The sequence below is a fragment of the Coccinella septempunctata genome, chromosome 7, assembly GCF_907165205.1.
Source record: "Coccinella septempunctata chromosome 7, icCocSept1.1, whole genome shotgun sequence".
Classification (NCBI taxonomy): domain Eukaryota; kingdom Metazoa; phylum Arthropoda; class Insecta; order Coleoptera; family Coccinellidae; genus Coccinella; species Coccinella septempunctata.
The window spans coordinates 6,341,063-6,360,182 of record NC_058195.1 but is presented as its reverse complement, the minus strand read 5'-3'; the positions used below and the strand labels follow the sequence as shown (position 1 = coordinate 6,360,182).

The following is a 19,120-nucleotide window of genomic DNA, read 5'->3' as shown; positions in this document are numbered from 1 at the left end:
GATAAAACAAGAATGTAATCCGATGTTTCATATATCTTGACCTTCAGATAAGATTTTCATTCAAAGCATTTCAGTTGCTCTTCAGTAGTCAGGATGAAAGCTTTGCTAATTTTTTCAGTGGCGGTTTTTGTTGCGTCTGCACAACAATGCAAGCCAAGTGAGTCTATATTACCTTATATCATCAGATATCACCTTTCTGAACTATTTTGAGAAAATAATTCTAAATTGAACGAGCCACAAAATAATTTTCAACTTTAATTGAAATAATTTGCGATTTGTTATCGGGCAAATTAATTATAATATATTTGAATTGAATTAATCAGATTTTAATACATTTGCTGCATCAAATTAATCCTCCCGGGGTTTTTCAATAAAATTCATGAATAGAAAATACTATAATCTAACAGAAAGAATAAAATCTCAATTTGACTGTACTAATAAATATTCTTTTTTTCAATCCAAAAAAGTTGATTGGGGCCGAGTGTTTTGTTACTCGATTTTTGTGAAGAATTTCATCCCCTGTATTTCTAAAGAAAAAGAAAAAGTATGATATATATATGATGATATTCGGTTCATAAAATGTAAATGCTGCAGCGCAGAACTTTTAGATAGGGGTTTCATTATTCTTTTTCGTGCTTATTGTTTCTAAATATTGCATGACTATTAGATTCAGGATTTCTGTCAGCAATGGTGATTTTTCATTAGTATTCACTCTCATCCTGAAAATTTTCAGGCATTTTTTCAAACATATACATACCTACCCTTTATGTGTTATCTCACAAGATGATGAAGAGATAGAGGTAAGTCCTCTTTTACAAGCAATACTTTAGAACCGAATTCAAGTCAAATCCAGATTGTGCGCTACAATTTTGCATCAAAATTCTACCGTAAATTTTGGATTGGTGAGAGGCTTCCCAGAGATGAGCTTGTAAAACAGAACTTATCCCAGCAAATTAATATTGGAAGGCTTATGTGGAATTGTAGATTTAAAATTGTTCAAAATATTTAGTTTATACTTCACTTTTATGAACCAACGCAATAAATCGCAGCATTCCATGTGGAAAACTTAGATTCCCTCAAAATGCGTCATCTTGTGTGGATAAAAAGCCACACATGCATAATGGAATTATAATTCCTGAATTATTCATAATAATCAGAACAATCGTGACATCTATAAACGCTTTTGTACCTATAATCACTTCAACAGAAAAGTCAAAGTCCTAGAAAATGGGAAAGCCTTTCAAATTTGGAAATCCCAGCTCTTTGCTAATGCTATATCTTCATATCATCCATAAATATTCAAACCGTGATACAATAGTAAAATAATTTCTGTTCTGAAAGAAACAACTTCGACAAATTATTTGAATTTGTCATCTGTATTCTGCACTTTACAGAAATACAGTAAGTGTGATAGGAACTCCAAGATGTTTAATCATCCTGGTACATCGGAGGATTCAATACTTTATTTATTTAGTAGGTACTCAATGGTAGTTGGTATCTAGAAATTGTAATATGTTTTTATTTTTGGTGTCAAATCTTGTTAAATGATTTGAAGCACTGGTGATAGTTTACAAATTAATGCAGGGTTCCATTACTGGAGGCCTTTCAATGGAACTATACCAAATGATGCTTTCGTAGCATCCACCGATCAAGATGGCAAGAGAAGCTTTGTTGCGAAAATAGTACCTATGGACCAGTATTCTTGGGTGAGTAGTCCATATAGTGATGCAAAATTCATATAATTTTTGTAATCCTTTAATGAAACCCTCGGAAATAACGTTCCAAACAAATATTATTGAGATCTTTGGTTCCAAATAGAGTTGAAATATTGTACAACCGAATGAAGCGAAGTCTCTAGCAAAAGTTGAAGTGTTTAACTAGGATTTTTCAAACAGTATTATGTATTATCTTTCAGACCGTGCCCACTCAATTCACAGAAGGAACATGTAATCACTTGGAATTCGCATGGTGCTGTAAGTCGGACAATACTGTAATGAGGGTGGATGAATTCATAGAGGTGAGATGTGCAAACTTATATTTCCAGAGATTTACCTGAATTATTAGCCCTTTTCATATGCCACAAAACCGTTGCTTAATTTGAATTAGCTTATTTCAGAGTAGCGTTTGATAAATTAAACTTAAACAAAGAAAGATCAAAGAAGAATTGTAAAATGAAAAGATGAAGATAAAATTTGAATGACTATTAAAATAAATTAAAGCCAAAAAAATAAAGAAAAAATTATCTTTCAATGTGATACACAATCAACTCGACTTCTACAGGGTGCGCATTGTTTTGAAACAATAAACATATATTATGAGTTTGGATGAATCTTGTCATTTTCCAGATCCTATGCACGGATACTCCACAAAATTTGTCTTGGAGAAAGGTTAACGCTTTCGCCTCAGAGATATCGTCCAAATGCTGCATGGTGCAGGGTGGAATTGGATGGTATGGTGACCGGATCTATAGAGCTTTCATCGGCAAGGGCTTGAGGGAAAATCGCAACTTCATTGGAAGAATATATCTGGAACACGAATGGCCCGGTGTGCATATAATGGATGGTGCAACATCTACGAAAATCTACAAAAATTTCGAAGTTCTTACATACGACTGCGAAGAGAAAGAGAATGTTGTGCCTGTTGTTTAACCCAAACTAATTTAATGAAGGTTTTAGTTATGCTTCCAGCAGTTCCGGCTGAAAATTAGAATAAGAAATAAGTGTGCAAAGTAAAAGATATTTCAATAAAGGCGAGATGTATACATTAATTTCCTGAATTCATTTTTGATTGAACACCTCAACCCCTAAAAGTATCACCCTCCTGTATTCTTAGGGACAGGAATTTATTGACCAAATTTATTGCAAAACTTCGATAAAGTCGATACTATTCTCGCAATAAATAAAAACTTACAAGAAGTTATGATCACTGTTCATTCCATTTCATCGTATAAGTGTTTTATAGAATGAATATTCTAAGATATTGTATGGAACAGTTACAAGATGAAATGGAATGAACAGTGATCAGAACTGCTTCTAAGTTTTTATTTATTCCCAGAAAAGTATCGACTGTATCGAAGTTTTGCAGGAGACTTTTTTTCTCCAGAATCGAATGGGAAACCATAAGAGAATTTTATTTTTCGAAAATCTATCCCACGAAAACAATTTTTGAAGAAAAATCCAAAGGGGTTGTTCTTTTCAACCCTCAATAATAAAGTTATGAGATCTAAAAAAATTGTGTGAGTAACATCTACATACTTAGTGCTTCATATTATGTATAGTTTTATGACACAGTGTTTTTTAGAACCAGTAAAAAAATTAAAAAATGTCAACTCGTCATCACCTTCCAAAGGCTGTATCTTGGAAGGGAGGTCGATTTCAAAAAAAATTTATAGGAGCTACCCCTGCTTATTTCCATCGAGGAATCATCTCCCTAAGTCCTTCGCATTTGTACAGACACCCTGTAAAATGAAAGTTATTAATAGTTAAGTTACACGAATCGAAGTCTGTTGTCCTTATACAAATTATCTCTTACAATAATTTTTGTGTGATTCATATTTCTCAATAGTACCTACTTATCGCTTCTGGAGAAATGGTATTGTTTTAAATAAAACCAGAACGAAAAGTGCGATACTCATATAGAGTATATCCATGGGAAACCTGATGGTAGGTTCTGTTGAAGTCGTGGAATATGAGGTGTATCTTGATCAGTGTTATGTTACTGCAGTCGTTTAGACACATTTTCTCAGGTATGTTATAAAATATGTCTTTGAAATGTAAGTATATTGAAGCCATGCAATGGCTAGAAAATTAACTCGATTCACGTAACACACATCGTTAATTTATCTTCAGCACTTTTCGAAAAAAAGCTTCGCAAGACGAGTAAGGCGGTTTTCAACGGTTGAGCTTTTCAATTAAACTTAAAATTCTCCATTTCGAAAGGAATTAGACGACTGATCTTTTCAGATTGCATCGTTGGAGAGACTTGGTACGAAAAATGTAGAAAATGTAGATGTAATATAAATCAGAGACCAAAATGCGAACCTCATTCTTGTAACTCCATAGGTTGGTATGACGCTTTTCCGAATGGTTGATAGCTTATCATGAACCATACATTTTTTGAATTTGATGGGTGAAGAACGAGATAAAAAATATGCAAGGTGTAAATAAATCGTTTCTCATCAAATTCCTCGATTTTTTCAGCCGTATGTCCCACGAAAATGATTTGGATGACCGACGAGAAGAGATGCTATTGCGATAGGCCTTTACAACATTCGGTTTGTGTCGATTTAGAATTCCAGAAAGGTTGTACATCAAGAAACATGATGCACTCAATTCTGATGAGTTCCCTGTTTTTTTTTAGAAATGAGAGGGCATGCCTGCGATCAAGATACCTTTTTTTACGATTCGTGCACACTGTGTATATGCCAGGGAGGTCGAACAGCCTGCGTGGCCTACTCAAACTGTTTCAATCCAAGGGGTGGTAAGAAATATGAAAATTTTTAATCAAAATTCGTAAATGTTACATTGCATTCATCTATCGAACTTTTTGATGTCTTATTTTGATTTTTATTGATAATTTCAGGCATATGCAATGAGGATCAAAGCATTATAGACAATTGTTTCAACTGCACTTGCACACATACGAGGTTTCTGAAATGTATTCTGATAGAAAAATGTTGGTCTAGAGAAAGTTAGTTGACGCTTGTGTACATAGTTAATTTTATTTTCAAGGCTTCAAGTTCAGAAAATGAGCTTTTGGATGTCAGTTTTTAAGTTTTGAGTTTATTTTCCGCATATTTAAAGCATTTTTATGCTCAATTTGTTTTAATATTATGTATTATGGAAGCCAGATTCAATGAATTAATCTCGAAATTTAGGTAATTAAGTATGATTATTTTTGTCAAACTATTTTTCAGATAAACCAGGCAGATGTCCGACGAATAAAAATATGTTATTTGATCTGGGATGCATCGTAGGCATAGATCAAGAATGTCATTATGATTACGAATGTCCATATGAGGAGAAATGCTGCCAAGTTACAGAGTGTTCTTTCAGATGCCTGAAAGCAGTTAATGATACTTAAGTCTAAAATTTCAAGGCTTACCACAGAGGCCTGGACTAAAATAAATTCCTTATATACAGAAGAATTACACCTTTATGTAGCGAATAAATAAATATTCACTAAATATGACCAATTTCCAGCACCCTTCTAATTTTTACTTGCTAGAAACAATTTATTTCTGAGTATGATAAATTGTTATAGGCGCTTTTCTTTCGAAAAGCCTGAATACTTTCATGGCAGCTGAGATCCCTGGCACTGTGATTCCATGGACCTCAGCATGGACTAGCTGTTCACTCCAGTCTTAGACCAACAACAAATGAATTGAAAACGAATACAATAACTTTTTTCATTTTATTTTATTTGTTACAGTGTTAGAATCTATATAATTGTATACAAAATAAAATACACAGCAATATTATAAATATCCATAAGGCACATAGCAATTTTTACAATTAGAAATATGTAAACTACATAGTAAAACTGTTTTAATGCAGAACATTGTGGACTGGGTTGAACAATATTATTATCCTCACATTAGTCCTATCGCAGCAGCAGTAACAACCCATTGAATTTTCTATATGAGTATAGATGGAATTAGTTTGAAAGCAAAACTTTATATAAAATAAGTATAAAAAACAAACAGCTGGGCAGATCCATAATATATCACCTATATGAATTGATAAAGAAGCAAAACTGAAGAACCAAGATTTAAACAGACTTTTTCCGCATGACTAGAAATTGTACGACGTATTGTGATTTCATTTTCAGTTTATAATCCAGAATGATGCTTTTTTATCACAGCAGATATACTTCTTGCAGGAGGAACTTTAGCGACCTTTTTTTGGCGTATTCGAATTTGAAAGCATCAGGTGAAATAAAAAAGTAAAAAAGTATAAAACCAACACAATACATCCACTTCAATCCTCATCTTTGAATCGGCGATATATTGACTGAACATAAGTGAACACGCATTTCCAGTCAGGTCTCGATGTAGCTACCATGTCATCAACGTCCAAAAGTGGTGCAATATCTGCTTTCTCACTGCAAAGAAAATCACGGATAAAAACCTTAACAAGAAAAGAAATCAATTCAGACATAATACTCGCTGCTATGAAATCAATAGATGTTTAACACAAAGATTATAGAACTAACTCTATAATCTTTGGTTGAACACTGTTTCGGTCTCATTTGACCTCGTCAGAACAACACAACTTATATATCGACGAATTTATGGCCTCTTTTGTATGGTCGATAAATAAAATTTGATGATACTCACTCGGCCACTTTGAATGCAAGCGTGAAATTGTGTCTGCGTTCTTTTGGTGTGAGTGCATGGTAGTCGAAGGCGTCTGGTAGAAAGTGGTGTATAAGGGCACAGAATGCCAGTCCATCAGCCCAGCTGCTTGAGAAGTTATCTAGTTGGATGTTCTGAAAAAATTGAGAAAATATTATTCGGATTTCGCCGAATAGATACATCAAAACACACACAATATGAATTATTCGATGAAAACTGATTGAATTTCATTATAACTTATTGGCTCGCATAACACAGGTCAGTATGAAGTAGCTATGGTAGTCCACAGCATCCACTATTTACAAAATTGTTAGCAGTTTGAGCAGAAGGTATAAAAGGGTGGAAACGAGATGGAAGATTATCAAAAGCAAAGCAGACAGATCACCCCAACAACACTGAACACTGATCATACCTCATATTCCTTCGTCTTCATCCTGCACCAGTATAAAAGTCGGTCTTTGATGGTGCTGGCGCTTTGGCTAAGGGCCGCATCAGTGAATTTAAAAAGGGGACTGCCACCAGGCGTTCGAGGTGTACTGCAGACCAAGCCGAAAGATGTGCATTTAGTTTAGATAGATTTAGATTGATGGGTTAGACTTAATTATGCATTGTTAGTGGACTCTGATCCTAAAACTGGGGAGCAGTGCCCAACTAGGTTGTAATGGGGGTAATTTCTTACAAGGCGGATATTCATAAGGGCGATCTATTTATACAGGGAGATTATTTTGGAAGGATCTTTCACCTTCAACTTCGCATTATAAGCTGTAGGATTTGGTTATCGATTAAAGTCGATCTAGCAGATGTTTAAGAAGTTATTTGAAATCAAGGGGATGACTCTCTTCTTATACTGAAAATGGACTCGATACAACTTATCCTCAATTGACCGAAGTCCAGATACACCACTTTTCTTACGGCTAAAAAAAATATAGCCTTTCTTTTACTTCAATATATCGAATGGATCAGACATAAAGTCTGGTTTGTTATGATTCTGCTTATTCGAAAGAACTTCTTGTAGTCGTTGAAGAATTGTTATATGTGTGCCTATGTTCAGAACGTGACTGTTAAAAAAGTATTGCTACGCAGAAGAAGTTGTGATTTTTAGTGACAAATCTACGGTGATTCATATTTTGATGCAGTCATTAAACTAGAAGGTTCGTGAAGTTGAAAGTGCAATATAGATCTCAGGAAAGAGTAAGAAATAGGTTTTGTATCATTCTGAACAGTACCTTGGGGGTGTGTTGAGACTGTTCTGTTTGTCCAATTGGCGGAATTTGGCAAAAGGTGACATTGGTTTCTTTGAAACATGTTGTTGTGTGCTGACTCTTGTAACTAGAAAAAAATTTAAAATTAGATTAATAATATTTGGAACCAGACAATGAGTCTGTAAAGTAACTATCATGTGTCCATATGAATGGAATTTCGGTCATTTGCTTCAGATCTGTCCATTTGGACTTTCATTCAAAAGCAATTCAACATTTGAACTCACCTTTGGTGGTTGTAACAGGCCCTTCAGTAACTACTTCCTTGCTGGTCTCAATAGTTTCTGGAAATAAAGGAATATTTCAGCCTCTAGCACTGCATATTCGAAAATAAGTTGTTAGGATTTATGGTATGCAAAAACTGGTTAGTAAAACAAAAGGTGCATGTGTGTTTTGTTCGACAAAATAACCGATATGTACAAGTACGATTTGAAAAATCTTTTCGATTTTGAGGATGGAAAAGTATGCTACGCTGAATTTAAAAAGAAACTGAAAATTCATGAGGAATAGCATGCATTGCTAGTAATATTATGACTCATATAGGACATCTTATACAAGTAGTAATAATACACGTCTTTCATTTGGAATAGACATAAGAGTGTGTAGATAACTGAAGTATTCTTCAAAAGTTAATTTGGAATGGAAATTCAGTCTGCAAAAAGTAGGTATTATAGTTCTGCTGCTCATGAACAGCTAAACTGTTAATCTCCCCCTTTTCAAATGGGAATTCAGCCACTTCAGGTGACAAAATGAAAACATTTCGCAAAGCTCCATTTGTTAACGGTGAGGTAAAGGATAGAGACTATATTTTGGAAAAATAATTTTTTCTTCAGGAGCCAAGCAGTTGTGGTCAAGTTCAGATGGTTTAGTTATGAATTTGAACAAAGGTCTCTCCTTAGTGCATTCCTAGTTTTTCTTTATGTCTATTCCAATTGATACACATCATTAGAAACTACTCATCAATATGTTGATTGAAATTCTTGAGGAGAGTAACGCTTTTGGCTTTGGCAGATGAAAATATACTTTATGTACGCTGTGTCTTTTGTATGTCAAACATAAATCAGGTGCAAGAGTCGCAAACTGTGGAAAATTCTCATAAAAACGAACAACACGTGATGCAGCTGTATTAAAATCCAGGGATTTTCGCACGTTACGCAAAACTCGTGGGTAAGGGTCGTTATTTTTGCGAGCAGTTATTTAGCGGGCGGGTGCGCACACCAAACACGTTCCTCACCCTTTATCAAACTCAAATATTCGATCTCCCTCTTGCTGAGTCCTGGTGTACGCACCACCATCCTATTTTCGGAAGTCCCATCCAACGGTTATGCGATAATGAATCCTTAAAAAATCTAATCAAGAATCATCTACGTGATCATTCAGAAAATCGATCGTACTATGTCCTTATTCTAGAAACGATAAAAAATCCTCCACGTATATTAATGGAATGGGTAGAAAATGTTGGCTCCACGAAAAGAACAATCCTGTCTCAACTGGAAGTGAAGAGATCCTCGAAAGCTTGATCCACATTGTTCTCGTCCAACAGATCCAAACAGACGATATCTGGCAGCGTCCTGCTCCTTGCCAAACCCGTTGGCATTTCCGGAGTTTGGTACTGTTTGTACTGAACGTTCTTCTCGGAAGTTTTGGTGCGGTTGATGGCTCTTTTAACCACTTTCCCAGGTGAAGGACTCTTTGATTGTTGCTGGGAGGCGTAACCACCCCCGAAAAAGGCTTCCATCGTTCTTCTTTTCTCCGCAACCTCGTCCTTCGTCATTCCAGCTTCAAACTGCTTTGCAGGTATCACGGAATGGGTAGATTTCGATTTCATTATGTTTCTAGTGCTTGGGGCAGAACGAGGTGCCGGTTTATTCTGAGAAGGTGCTTGATTCATGAGACAAATCTGGTGCCAAGAATCAGATTTGCTTAAAAGTTGAGCTTGGGTTGGTTTGTTGAATGAAGGTTGGACATTGATAGAGGGATGAAGGGGTAGTTTCCCAGTCACTATATGTTCCCCTCTTGCTGTCATTTCATGAGATTCAGAAACTGAAGGTTTGGTAGGTGCTCTTGGTCTTTCTTCCGATCTTAAATGCTGATTGTTTGATCGAACGTTGTTGAAGATAACATTGCGTTCATGAGGTCTGTCTGTATTTTCTTGATTCCGTGATTCTCTACGATAATTTTCTGAGGTTTCTAGATTTTCTCTGTTAGTATTTGGTTGAGGGTTTGGGCTTGTAGCGTTATTAACTTTCTGCAAAGCTGATTTGAGGGCGAAAGCTGCTTGAATATCATGTTCGTTCCTAGTCATTGGAGATTTCTGCTTGACAGTTGATGCAACCTGAGCTACTGGACCACTCATCACCCTGCTACTTATAGCACCATATTCCTTAAGGCTTTCGACGGATGATTGAGATACGTAAGATGGTCTGGAGCCTTCATTTTTACCAGTTTCTTTTTCAAGATCGTTTATTTCAATGCGAGGGTTATCATACACCTCAGTCTTGATTCGGGTTTGAGCTTGGTATTTAGGTTGTTCTTTCGTATGTGGATCATCATGGTCATACTCCTCTTTAGTCACAATTTGGTTCAATTTTTGATTCGATAACCGCCTTTCGTAATTGTTAGGTATCTCAGAATGAGTTTGATGTGACGATGGTTGTGTTACCCTACAGAAATTATGGTCATGTCTAGGAGCGTAGTACTGACTGGTAGTTTGCTTTTCAGGGTGGAATTGATTGTATTTTTTAACTTCTGCAGGCGTTGTATTGTGTACAGGAGGAAATCTTTCGGTGTTAACCTTCGGCCTATCGTACCTGATGGAGTAGTTTTGGGGTACAGTGAACTTTGGCTGAAAACCATCAACCAGTTTCTTGTTCGATGGAAACGCGGATTGTTGAGGAGATCTTTCGAATCTGTTAGGCTGGTACCCCAAGTTATCATATTGACCGCTCAGTTTTCTCACAGTGTTCGAAGGCTGTTCCAAAGATTTGACCAAATAGGGAGCGGTCAATTTTTCGTTATTACTCATCTGAAAATTGGGAATCGCATTGATTTTCTCCCTACTCAATCTTCGGGGTTGAAACGAGCTGTTGGGTTGAGCTACTGGGTTCTCGAACTTCTTGGCAGCAAGTGTTAACACCCTGCTTTCTCCAGTGTTTCCCACCCAAGGCTTGGCGAAGCCTGGGGATGTTGGAGATACGCTTTCTCTATTATGTAACGGTTTTGGACTGTACAGAAACAGACGGTTGGAACCTTTGGTATCGTTGATTTGTAGCACAGATTTCGTGATTTCTGGGAGATCTTCGTTCTGTTTCCGATGGGTTTCTTTGTCTGGAATTGGCCGGAAAGATGTCGACCGATGGTGATTTTCATCAGTGGGGACGTTGAAGTTTCTAGGGACGGGTTGAAAAGCCGATGATGGGGCATGTGAGAATTTATTAACGGGCAAGGGTTGAGGAATGAAACGAACATTCTTCTCAGTTTCTACCGGACGAGATTTGAAAGAGTTTTCGGTTGTGACAGAATTGCGTCTTTCATTGGAAAGCCTCTGTTTTTCTTCGAACATCCTTTTCAGATTCATCGCAGTCTGTTTACTGATCTTGGGGTCATACTTCTTAGATCCGAACCTAATTGAATCATCTGTAAAATGACCAGTAAACCTTGGGGTGTCCACCTCAGCATTCTTTTCGAAATTCGTCTTAATGTGATCGAATTTGTTGTTCCAGATTGAGCTTTTCTCAGTTTTGCTTGCCCACATAGAATGTCTCTGATTTTTCTGATTGTGCTTGGTGATGAACGCCAAAAATTTCTTGTCGTTCTCAGTTTTGGGCTCTAAGGCTGGCACCGAGTTCCTATTTGTGACGTTTCCCACCCTGATTGGGCCTCGTAGGGCCAAATAATTGCTCCTCCTTCTTCTTTCTTCCTCTTCGACGTCTGTTTCTTCATCGTCATCACATTCGTAGAAATGCAACGGTTTAGGAATGTCTATGGTGTTTGCTCGTCGCATCTTCAGTTTCTTTGTGGTGAATCGATTCTTTTTATTGTCGATTTCTTCATCCCTATTTGGCTGATAGTATATAGGGTTGCTCTGCATGAGTAGGTCGGGTTTTGCGTAAGTATCTGGTTTTATTGTGCTGCATTCGTCTTCCGAGTCGATATTGGGCAGTTTATGAGGGATGTGATCTGGGTATGCTCCATCTTCCATTGCGTTATAATAATCTTGAGAAGCTTTGTAGGAAGCTTGGTTGTCAATATTCCGATTGTTGTAGTTCGTTGGAGATGTATCAGAGCCAGGGTAATCTTTAGTTTCTTCGTTGAACAGATAACCAAGACAATCCATAGATTCAGAAGGCGTTTGGACAGATGAAGAGTCGGTTGATGCGTTGGTACTGTTTGAACAACTGAAAGGTTTAGGCGTTGCGTTTTTCACTGAAGATTTCTGATTGATCGGATTGTAGGATGATGCGGTTTTGTTGACACTGCCTTCGGAATTTTGCTTGGGAATGAGTGACGTTTTCGAGGAAGATTGAGAGGGGCAGCTTATTTCTTGCATGAGCTTTCTGGCGTCTGCCAATTCTTCGTTACTAACGCCTATCGTATGACGATCAGGTCGCTCTCTTCTCCTGTTGAACCTAAGTTGTCCGCTGTGTCTCCTGTCGGACGTGGCTGAAGACAGCCCAGCTTGCAATTTGGTAACTAATTGTAGCAGTGAACTACGTCTTTCTGCTGTTATATCAGTCGCGTCGCTCTTCAAGCTCATCGACAGCTTATCTAGAGCGTTTTGAACTTCGGCTATTAAGCCTGATCTTTGATCTTCTCCCGATTCAGTGCCAGAATCGTGAGTCTGCTCGTTTTCTGGAGCATCTAATAAGCCTTGGAGTAAAGGGAGAAGAAGGGACTCACCGTCGATTGATTGGCTGCTTTGGTCCTGACTTGCCTGTTTGACGAGTTCAGTACAAGCTGTAAGGAAAGGCATTGTTATAACATAACATACTGATCGCTCACTGAACTGATTATTATTATTGATAACCTCATTGTGAATAATATGAAGGAAAATTAGGAACTTTCAATATTAAAGAGGACCAAAATGATTCTGTAATGATCGAATACTATTTTATCTTGTTTCAAGAACAACAGAAAATTTGAGCAATACGTAAAAACATAGAAGGCTACGTAGTAGGAAAAATGAAGCAGTAGATGAGAAGTACAAAGTGTTTCAGTGGATACACCCTCTGCATATTACAATTTTCAATGTTCAGTGTCGTTGTTTGGCGGAGATGAAAAAATCTTTCGAATCTTTCAAGTTTATTGGTGATTTTTTTCATTTCTGATTATTCTTCTCTGATGATTTGGGATTGAAAAACGCTTCAAGTGACTCACCTTCTTGTTCGGCCATTATAAGGCGTAGTCTTGCTCGTAATCTTTTCCTTTCTTCGTAGTCTGTACTTTGATCAAGCTGAAAAGTTCAATGATAAATGTGATTCTTAACTACTATATTTTTTATCCTACCAAATATCTCAAAGTTTGTTCGTCCCAGACAGACTCTAGAACTTCATCAGAAAGGGGGTGCTCGAAGGTACGGGTTCTGGTAACTTCTTTACCGTTTTCCTGGAACAATAAGAAACGCTCATTGAAGAAATGCTTATTGAACGTAGAATTCATTATCATTCATCTACGGACCGATTTAAAGAAGATAAAGTCAATTTTTTATAAACGGGGTCAATTTTTTATGCCATTGCCTCGAATCGAGTCACTATACAGGGTGAGTCTTCGATCCGTACACTTATTTTAACAGTAGATTCTTCAGATTGAAGTTTTTTTCAAAATTGTTGCTTTGATCGAATTTCAATTAATGAAAGTAGTAGTTTTCCAACAATTTTCTCGATATAAGATTGGGAACATGGAACGATAAAGCTCCACAGAATCGTACGGTGTTGCAACTCTGGTTCGTTAACCTATTAAATGAGTAATATATCATATAGGTCAATTATTTCGAACGCAAACCTAAACTAGGTAACTAATAACGAACCGGTTTTGTAACGAAAATAAAGCAAGTTTAAAAATATTACGCGCGGGAATGTTCATTGCAGGCCTGATAGGAACCCGGAAACATCGGCAACTTTAAAAGGTGACGAGTCGAGTTAACAATAAAATTGGAGCAACACAGTTTTCAGCCATTTTCCGGGCAGATCATAAAAACGCTGAAAATTGCACCTACGTATTGTTATCTCAGAAATGTCTTCTTTACTTTCATCAAATGTACACAAAACTAAACATAGAGAGGGTGTGTCAGAATTAACGGTCAATAAGTATCTAACAATGACTCTTTAGTCCTACTTAGGAGCTCAACATACTACTGAGAAGGGACTACGAAAATTTCAATCAGCAAAGACTGGCACAGAGTAAACCAAAGCGATGTTACAATCATTTTGAAAGACCCTGTGTTTTGGTAGTCTAGGTGTAGTAAGCTACAAATAGTGGCTGCGAATTAGACTGTTACGAAATCATGGAAACCACCCATTTTTATGTACGAACATGATATTTTTAAAACGATTCAATGAAATAAATCGCAAAGCTCTTATGTGAGGTTATATTTGTTGTACTTGAACATTTAAAAGGCTGACGGAGTTTGATGTTAAAATTGAAGGAATATTTCGGATAGGAATAACACCGAGGTGGTAGACTTGAATACTTTTTGAGTTAAAATGTAGAGACTCATTAATTTTGAGATGAAATGAACAATAGTTGGCCGATAAGTCAGTGTATTAGTTGGCTGATATAGTAAGGATGCAGACACCATAATATGCAAGGTAAAATGTTGAAGAAACAGACGCAAGAATATTTTCTTTGAAGCCAAACTATCGCATTTGTGTCCAAAACATTAAAAATTCATTGTTTTTCATTCCGATTTGTTAGCCTTTTTCTAACATACCTATATGAAGGCAAGAACTGACTATTATTATAATAACTAGCACTGAGAGTATTGTTCTTTCACAATTTCTTTTTGGTGAATCATATAGGATGTACCATGTATGAGAAAACAAATCAAAACATCGGTTTGAAAAGTTTAGATTTTGGTTACAAGTAGATTCGGCTGACTTAGGACAGTCGTGTAATTTGGGACAATTACCCCCCTTGCAGATTTCTTTGTTTCTCACCATTTATGAGTGAAGAGACAAACTAGATAAGATTGTGTAGCGTCTTTTCGGTTAGTTTAACAATTAATTCCTGTTGAGTTTGCCGTGACCAGAGCATTTGAATTGACAGGAAAAAGTAACGAATTCAGGAGAGTAAAAGCGCGTTTTTTATGGCCCTTATACTTTCTAGTGTCCTGTACATGTGTTTCACCTTGTGCATGTGTAGGTAATTTTTTTTTTATACGTGAAATATTGGAATATTAGATATGGCATGAAACAAGGTTGTTTACAAATCAAACGGCAACACGGATCTCCTTCATTTATTTCGTTGTTTCATAGGGTGACTTGGGACAATGCCGAATAGATACAAGCCGCGCATTGGCAGCAGGAAATATGCCGATTTTTCGCAGGATACTATTATTTACATTTGAGTTACAATATATTCACTTTCGCTGTAATAGGGGTTTATCATTTAATTTCCTTACCGAATTTCAGCTACATAATCACAAATTCTAATTTTTCAAAACTATACACCGTCCCAAGTCACCTATTTCATTTGAGAGTTGATAAATCAATAGATTTTAACTTGTGTCCCAAGCCTCCCAAATCGGTGGGTGACAAGTATATTTTATTTTTTTCAAAATTTATATCCGAATTCTGAAGCATGGTATATATCCTAATCAATAGCCTGAGTCATTAGGCATATTTGAACCTGTTTCTCACATGAAAATAAGTCGCCGTTTTGAAAATATGACAAGTTGAATTTCAAAATCGTCCCAATCACCCGAATCCACGGTAGCCTTTACGAAATAATTTTTTCTGTTTCCTCAGCTATAGAAACTGCAAACTACTCACGAGTGAATCGGACTTTCCATAGATCAAAGCAACAGCCTTTCAAAAAACTTTTGTAACTTTCAGTTCAGACTGCACATCACTCCACAACGGGTAGTTTTTCGGAAAAGAGGAAAAACACGAATTCGCGATTGGAGAGAGGCAATTCGGGAAAATAAGTCTGAAAATAAATCTTGCACGCGCATGGGCGATATCTATATACTGAGGAAGACCGGTAGAGATACCTATTTTGGTGCGACCCGTGTCAGTTGAGTAGAACATGCTCAACGGTAGATGATTTGGCTCTAGGACCAACAAAAATATAAATATTTGGTTGGGTGCGTCGTTGTGCAGATGGTATAAATATAAATATGATAGTGGAGGGTGATCCGAGTCAAGTTTTCGGACTTTCTCATTCTTTACGGGTTTTCGCAACAAAAACTCGTTATTTTGAAAAAAAAAATCCTGACGACTCCACATTCGAAACCCTAAGAGAGTACTAGAGGAGACTGTGGTTTACTAGCGTAAGAATTCAATCAAATATGAAGTCCTTGATAGAAGTTGTTTTAAATACATTGAAACAACTTAAAATTTTTGTATTTGTTCTGATACATACAACGCAGGGTGACTCTTTGACTCGTACAAATAAGTATTTTAACAGTAGATTCTTGAGGTCAAAAGAAACACTTTTTTCCTTTACCATTTTTTCCGAATCGGTTCGCTTTAAAAGCTACAGGCTGTTGAAAAATCATAAAAATTTTATTTTTAGTTTTATTTCACAAACGGTTTTATCGAATGAAATGAATTTCGGAATATAGTTTTTCATTTATTTGATGATTCTTTGTCGAACACAAGACATCACCCACGTCTTCCAGTTTTCTCATTATTACCATTACATACCATAAAAATACCAAAAATTCGAAGAACCCAACTCTTGAAATTGAAATTAAGTTGGACGCTATCTATTGAATATTTGAATATTTTGTAAAATAAAAGTATTCTTCATATTTTCTTGTATAATGCGCCGTTTTCGAGTAATTTGATGTTCAAAAATCAAACAGTATCTTTAAAAATTGGGTACTTTGGCTGAATACAACTCTGTTCGAAAGTTGTGGAGCGCGGGTAAAAAAGTAGCAGACGAAATTATTCTGAATCCGAAATTTTTTTATTTTCCGAACTGTATCGACCCGGGTCATTTTTTCGACTAATTCGAGGCCGTAGATTACGAATATGTAATTCGATTTCTCCTAGGATCATTATTATAGGAAATAAATCACTTTCAGTGAATAATTTCGAAAAAATTGGTCAACTTTGAAGAGCTATAGCAGCCAGAAAAAAGTCACTGGTCATATGCTGATTTTTTTGGTGATAGATTGATCCTTGGCTAATGAAAAAAATTCAACTTTCATTCACTTACTGTGAACAGTTTAGATTTTATGATTTTTTCTGCGAAGGTCCAAAATTTCGAATTTTTCATCGACTATAACTTGAAAACTAATCCTTTCAGCAAAATTCTGTATGCAAATTGAAAAGATCGAAAATTTTTCGATTTTTCCATACATATGTATGGAAAAATTGCGATTTTCTGAAAAATATTTTTGGTCTCCGATCGAAACCAAATTCATACTGTCGACTAATTTGAGGGCGTAGATAACGAATATGTAAACAGATATTTTTGAAAAAATTTATTTTTCAAGTTATGGTCGATGAAAAATTGGAAATTTCGGACCTTCGCGGAAAAAATCATGAAATCTAAACTGTTCGCGGTAGATAGATAAAAATTGGAATTTTCTTTTCGCAAAGGATCAATATATCACCAAAAAAATCAGCATATGTCTATTTCTTTTTTTCTGGCTGCTACAGCTCTTCAAATTTTAACAATTTTTTCGAAATTTTCGACTAAAAGTGATTTATTCCCTAAAATACTGATCGTACAAAAAATCTAATTACATATTCGTATTCTACGATCTTGAATTAATCAATAAAATGACCCAGGTCGAGATATTTTGGACTATTTAACGAAACTGCTGAACGGTCCTGTTTGTACGAATCAAAGACTCACCCTGTATATAGATACGAGATACGAGTAAGCAAGACTGCTTTATTGAAGAGCTAATGAATTCAAGGATATTTTAAAAGATAATGCGAACATTAATAGGATACATTATTCGTTAGAAAATTCAATTCTCCTTCTTTGTAATCATAAAAAAAAACTTTTATGCCAATCTCAAAGCGAAACATTGAGCACAGATAATCTATTTCCTGAATTTTTTTCCATGTTTTCAACCCTTTCTGTATTTTAGCAAATAGAGTGTCCAAATCTCACTACAATTCTCCTGAAAAAAGGATTGATTTTCCCGAATCGGGGAACTTTTCCCAAGTGCAACGCACTGAATGCCGAGATAAAGATCCGCATTAGGTAAACAATGACCTTACGGCTTCTAAATAAACAGACCATTAATTCCGAGTTGCGGAAGTTTGGATTTCCCAGTACACTGACGAGCCAAAACTTGACGCGAAATTTTCATCAAACCACGCACAAAACAGCACGGAAGGTCGTTTTTGTTTTTTGGACAACTGGGCGGTTAATCTCGGCTTGTTATTCTAAATATAACAAACGTCCACCCCGACATTTTGCGCAGCCATCTCTCCCGTTTGAATATGATGAAAGGGAACAGTACAATTGACTCTATTTGTCAACAGGGTTCGACGAAATATTCAGAAATAAACTTGAGGAGCAAAATAAGAACAAGGGCGAATATTTGCCAATTCTGTGTCTAATGAATGATTCACAGAAGATTTTGGGGGACTACACAATGGAAGGTGTACCCTAAATCCTCAGTTTTGAACGATATACCAACAGTTTTTTGATAATACGAGGATACATTGAAAAATTTTTAGCCTACTATAGAACCCAAGCAAAATTTCAATGTCAAAATAGTTTATTACTCAACATATTCTCCTCTTAATTGAATACATTTATTACAGCAAACCTGCAACGTCTCTAGACCTTTCAAAAAAAAATGTTTCTTCTTGCTCTGTAAACCAGACCTCCACAGCTTTAATTTCCTGCTCGTTGGAAGAAAATTCACGACTTTTTAAACTTTTTTTCAGTTGAGGAAAAAGATGATAGTCGAATAGAGCCAAATCTGGTGAATAAGGGGGGGTGTTCTAGTAATTCAAACCCTAAATCACCAATTTTTTGCATGGCAACATGAGATTTCTGTGAAGGGGCGTATTCCTGCAAAAACAGCACATCTTTGGATAGCTTTCCGCGTCTTTTCTCTTCAATTTTTTCCCGTAGAGTGGTCAGTCATGTCGAATAGTAATCTCCGGTTATTGTTCTACCCTTATCCAAAAAATCAATCATGATTACTGCATGGCAATCCCAAAAAACTAGAGCAAGAACTTTCCAGCAGATTTTTGGACACGAAACTTCTTAGGTCTTGGAGAACCAGAGTGTCGACATTCAATCGATTGTTGCTTTGTTTTTGGATCGTAGAAATGTACCCAAGTCTCACCCATAGTAACAATTCGGTTCA

The 19,120-nt window shown here is 36.3% G+C and overlaps 3 protein-coding genes across 7 annotated transcripts in view; 2 read left to right on the top strand and 1 right to left on the bottom strand.

Annotated features, from left to right (window-relative positions):
• LOC123316905 lies at window positions 1–2,767 on the top strand. The gene is made up of 4 exons (XM_044903180.1): window positions 1–157; window positions 1,585–1,706; window positions 1,916–2,017; window positions 2,346–2,767. The coding sequence occupies exons 1-4, from the start codon at window positions 94–96 to the stop codon at window positions 2,646–2,648; spliced, it is 591 nt and encodes a 196-aa protein (XP_044759115.1). The 5' UTR covers window positions 1–93; the 3' UTR covers window positions 2,649–2,767.
• Window positions 2,768–3,428: 661 nt separating this feature from the next.
• On the top strand, window positions 3,429–5,194 carry LOC123317280. Of its 2 annotated transcripts, XM_044903721.1 has the most exons (6): window positions 3,433–3,745; window positions 3,963–4,061; window positions 4,200–4,301; window positions 4,360–4,479; window positions 4,582–4,689; window positions 4,916–5,194. In XM_044903721.1, exons 1-6 carry the CDS (start codon window positions 3,688–3,690, stop codon window positions 5,080–5,082), a joined length of 654 nt encoding a protein of 217 aa, XP_044759656.1. In that variant the 5' UTR covers window positions 3,433–3,687; the 3' UTR covers window positions 5,083–5,194. The 2 variants fall into 2 exon arrangements, with proteins under 2 accessions (XP_044759657.1, XP_044759656.1); XM_044903722.1 differs by lacking the exon at window positions 3,963–4,061 and having other exon boundaries at window positions 3,429–3,745.
• A 204-nt stretch (window positions 5,195–5,398) lies between these two features.
• Window positions 5,399–19,120, bottom strand: part of LOC123316843 (microtubule-associated protein futsch) — a 40,694-nt gene continuing 26,972 nt past the window's right edge. For 2 of the 4 annotated variants that reach the window (XM_044903096.1, XM_044903098.1), the window contains 8 exons: window positions 13,120–13,218; window positions 12,991–13,066; window positions 12,514–12,570; window positions 7,842–7,898; window positions 7,582–7,684; window positions 6,768–6,891; window positions 6,338–6,489; window positions 5,399–6,102 (listed from right to left, as the gene is read on the bottom strand). In XM_044903096.1, coding sequence (XP_044759031.1) covers window positions 5,979–6,102; window positions 6,338–6,489; window positions 6,768–6,891; window positions 7,582–7,684; window positions 7,842–7,898; window positions 12,514–12,570; window positions 12,991–13,066; window positions 13,120–13,218 — 792 coding nt within the window. In that variant the 3' untranslated portion in view covers window positions 5,399–5,978. Of the gene's footprint in view, window positions 6,103–6,337; window positions 6,490–6,767; window positions 6,892–7,581; window positions 7,685–7,841; window positions 7,899–12,513; window positions 12,571–12,990; window positions 13,067–13,119; window positions 13,219–19,120 lie in introns of those variants that run through there. The other 2 variants (XM_044903099.1, XM_044903100.1) reach the window with 2 other exon arrangements.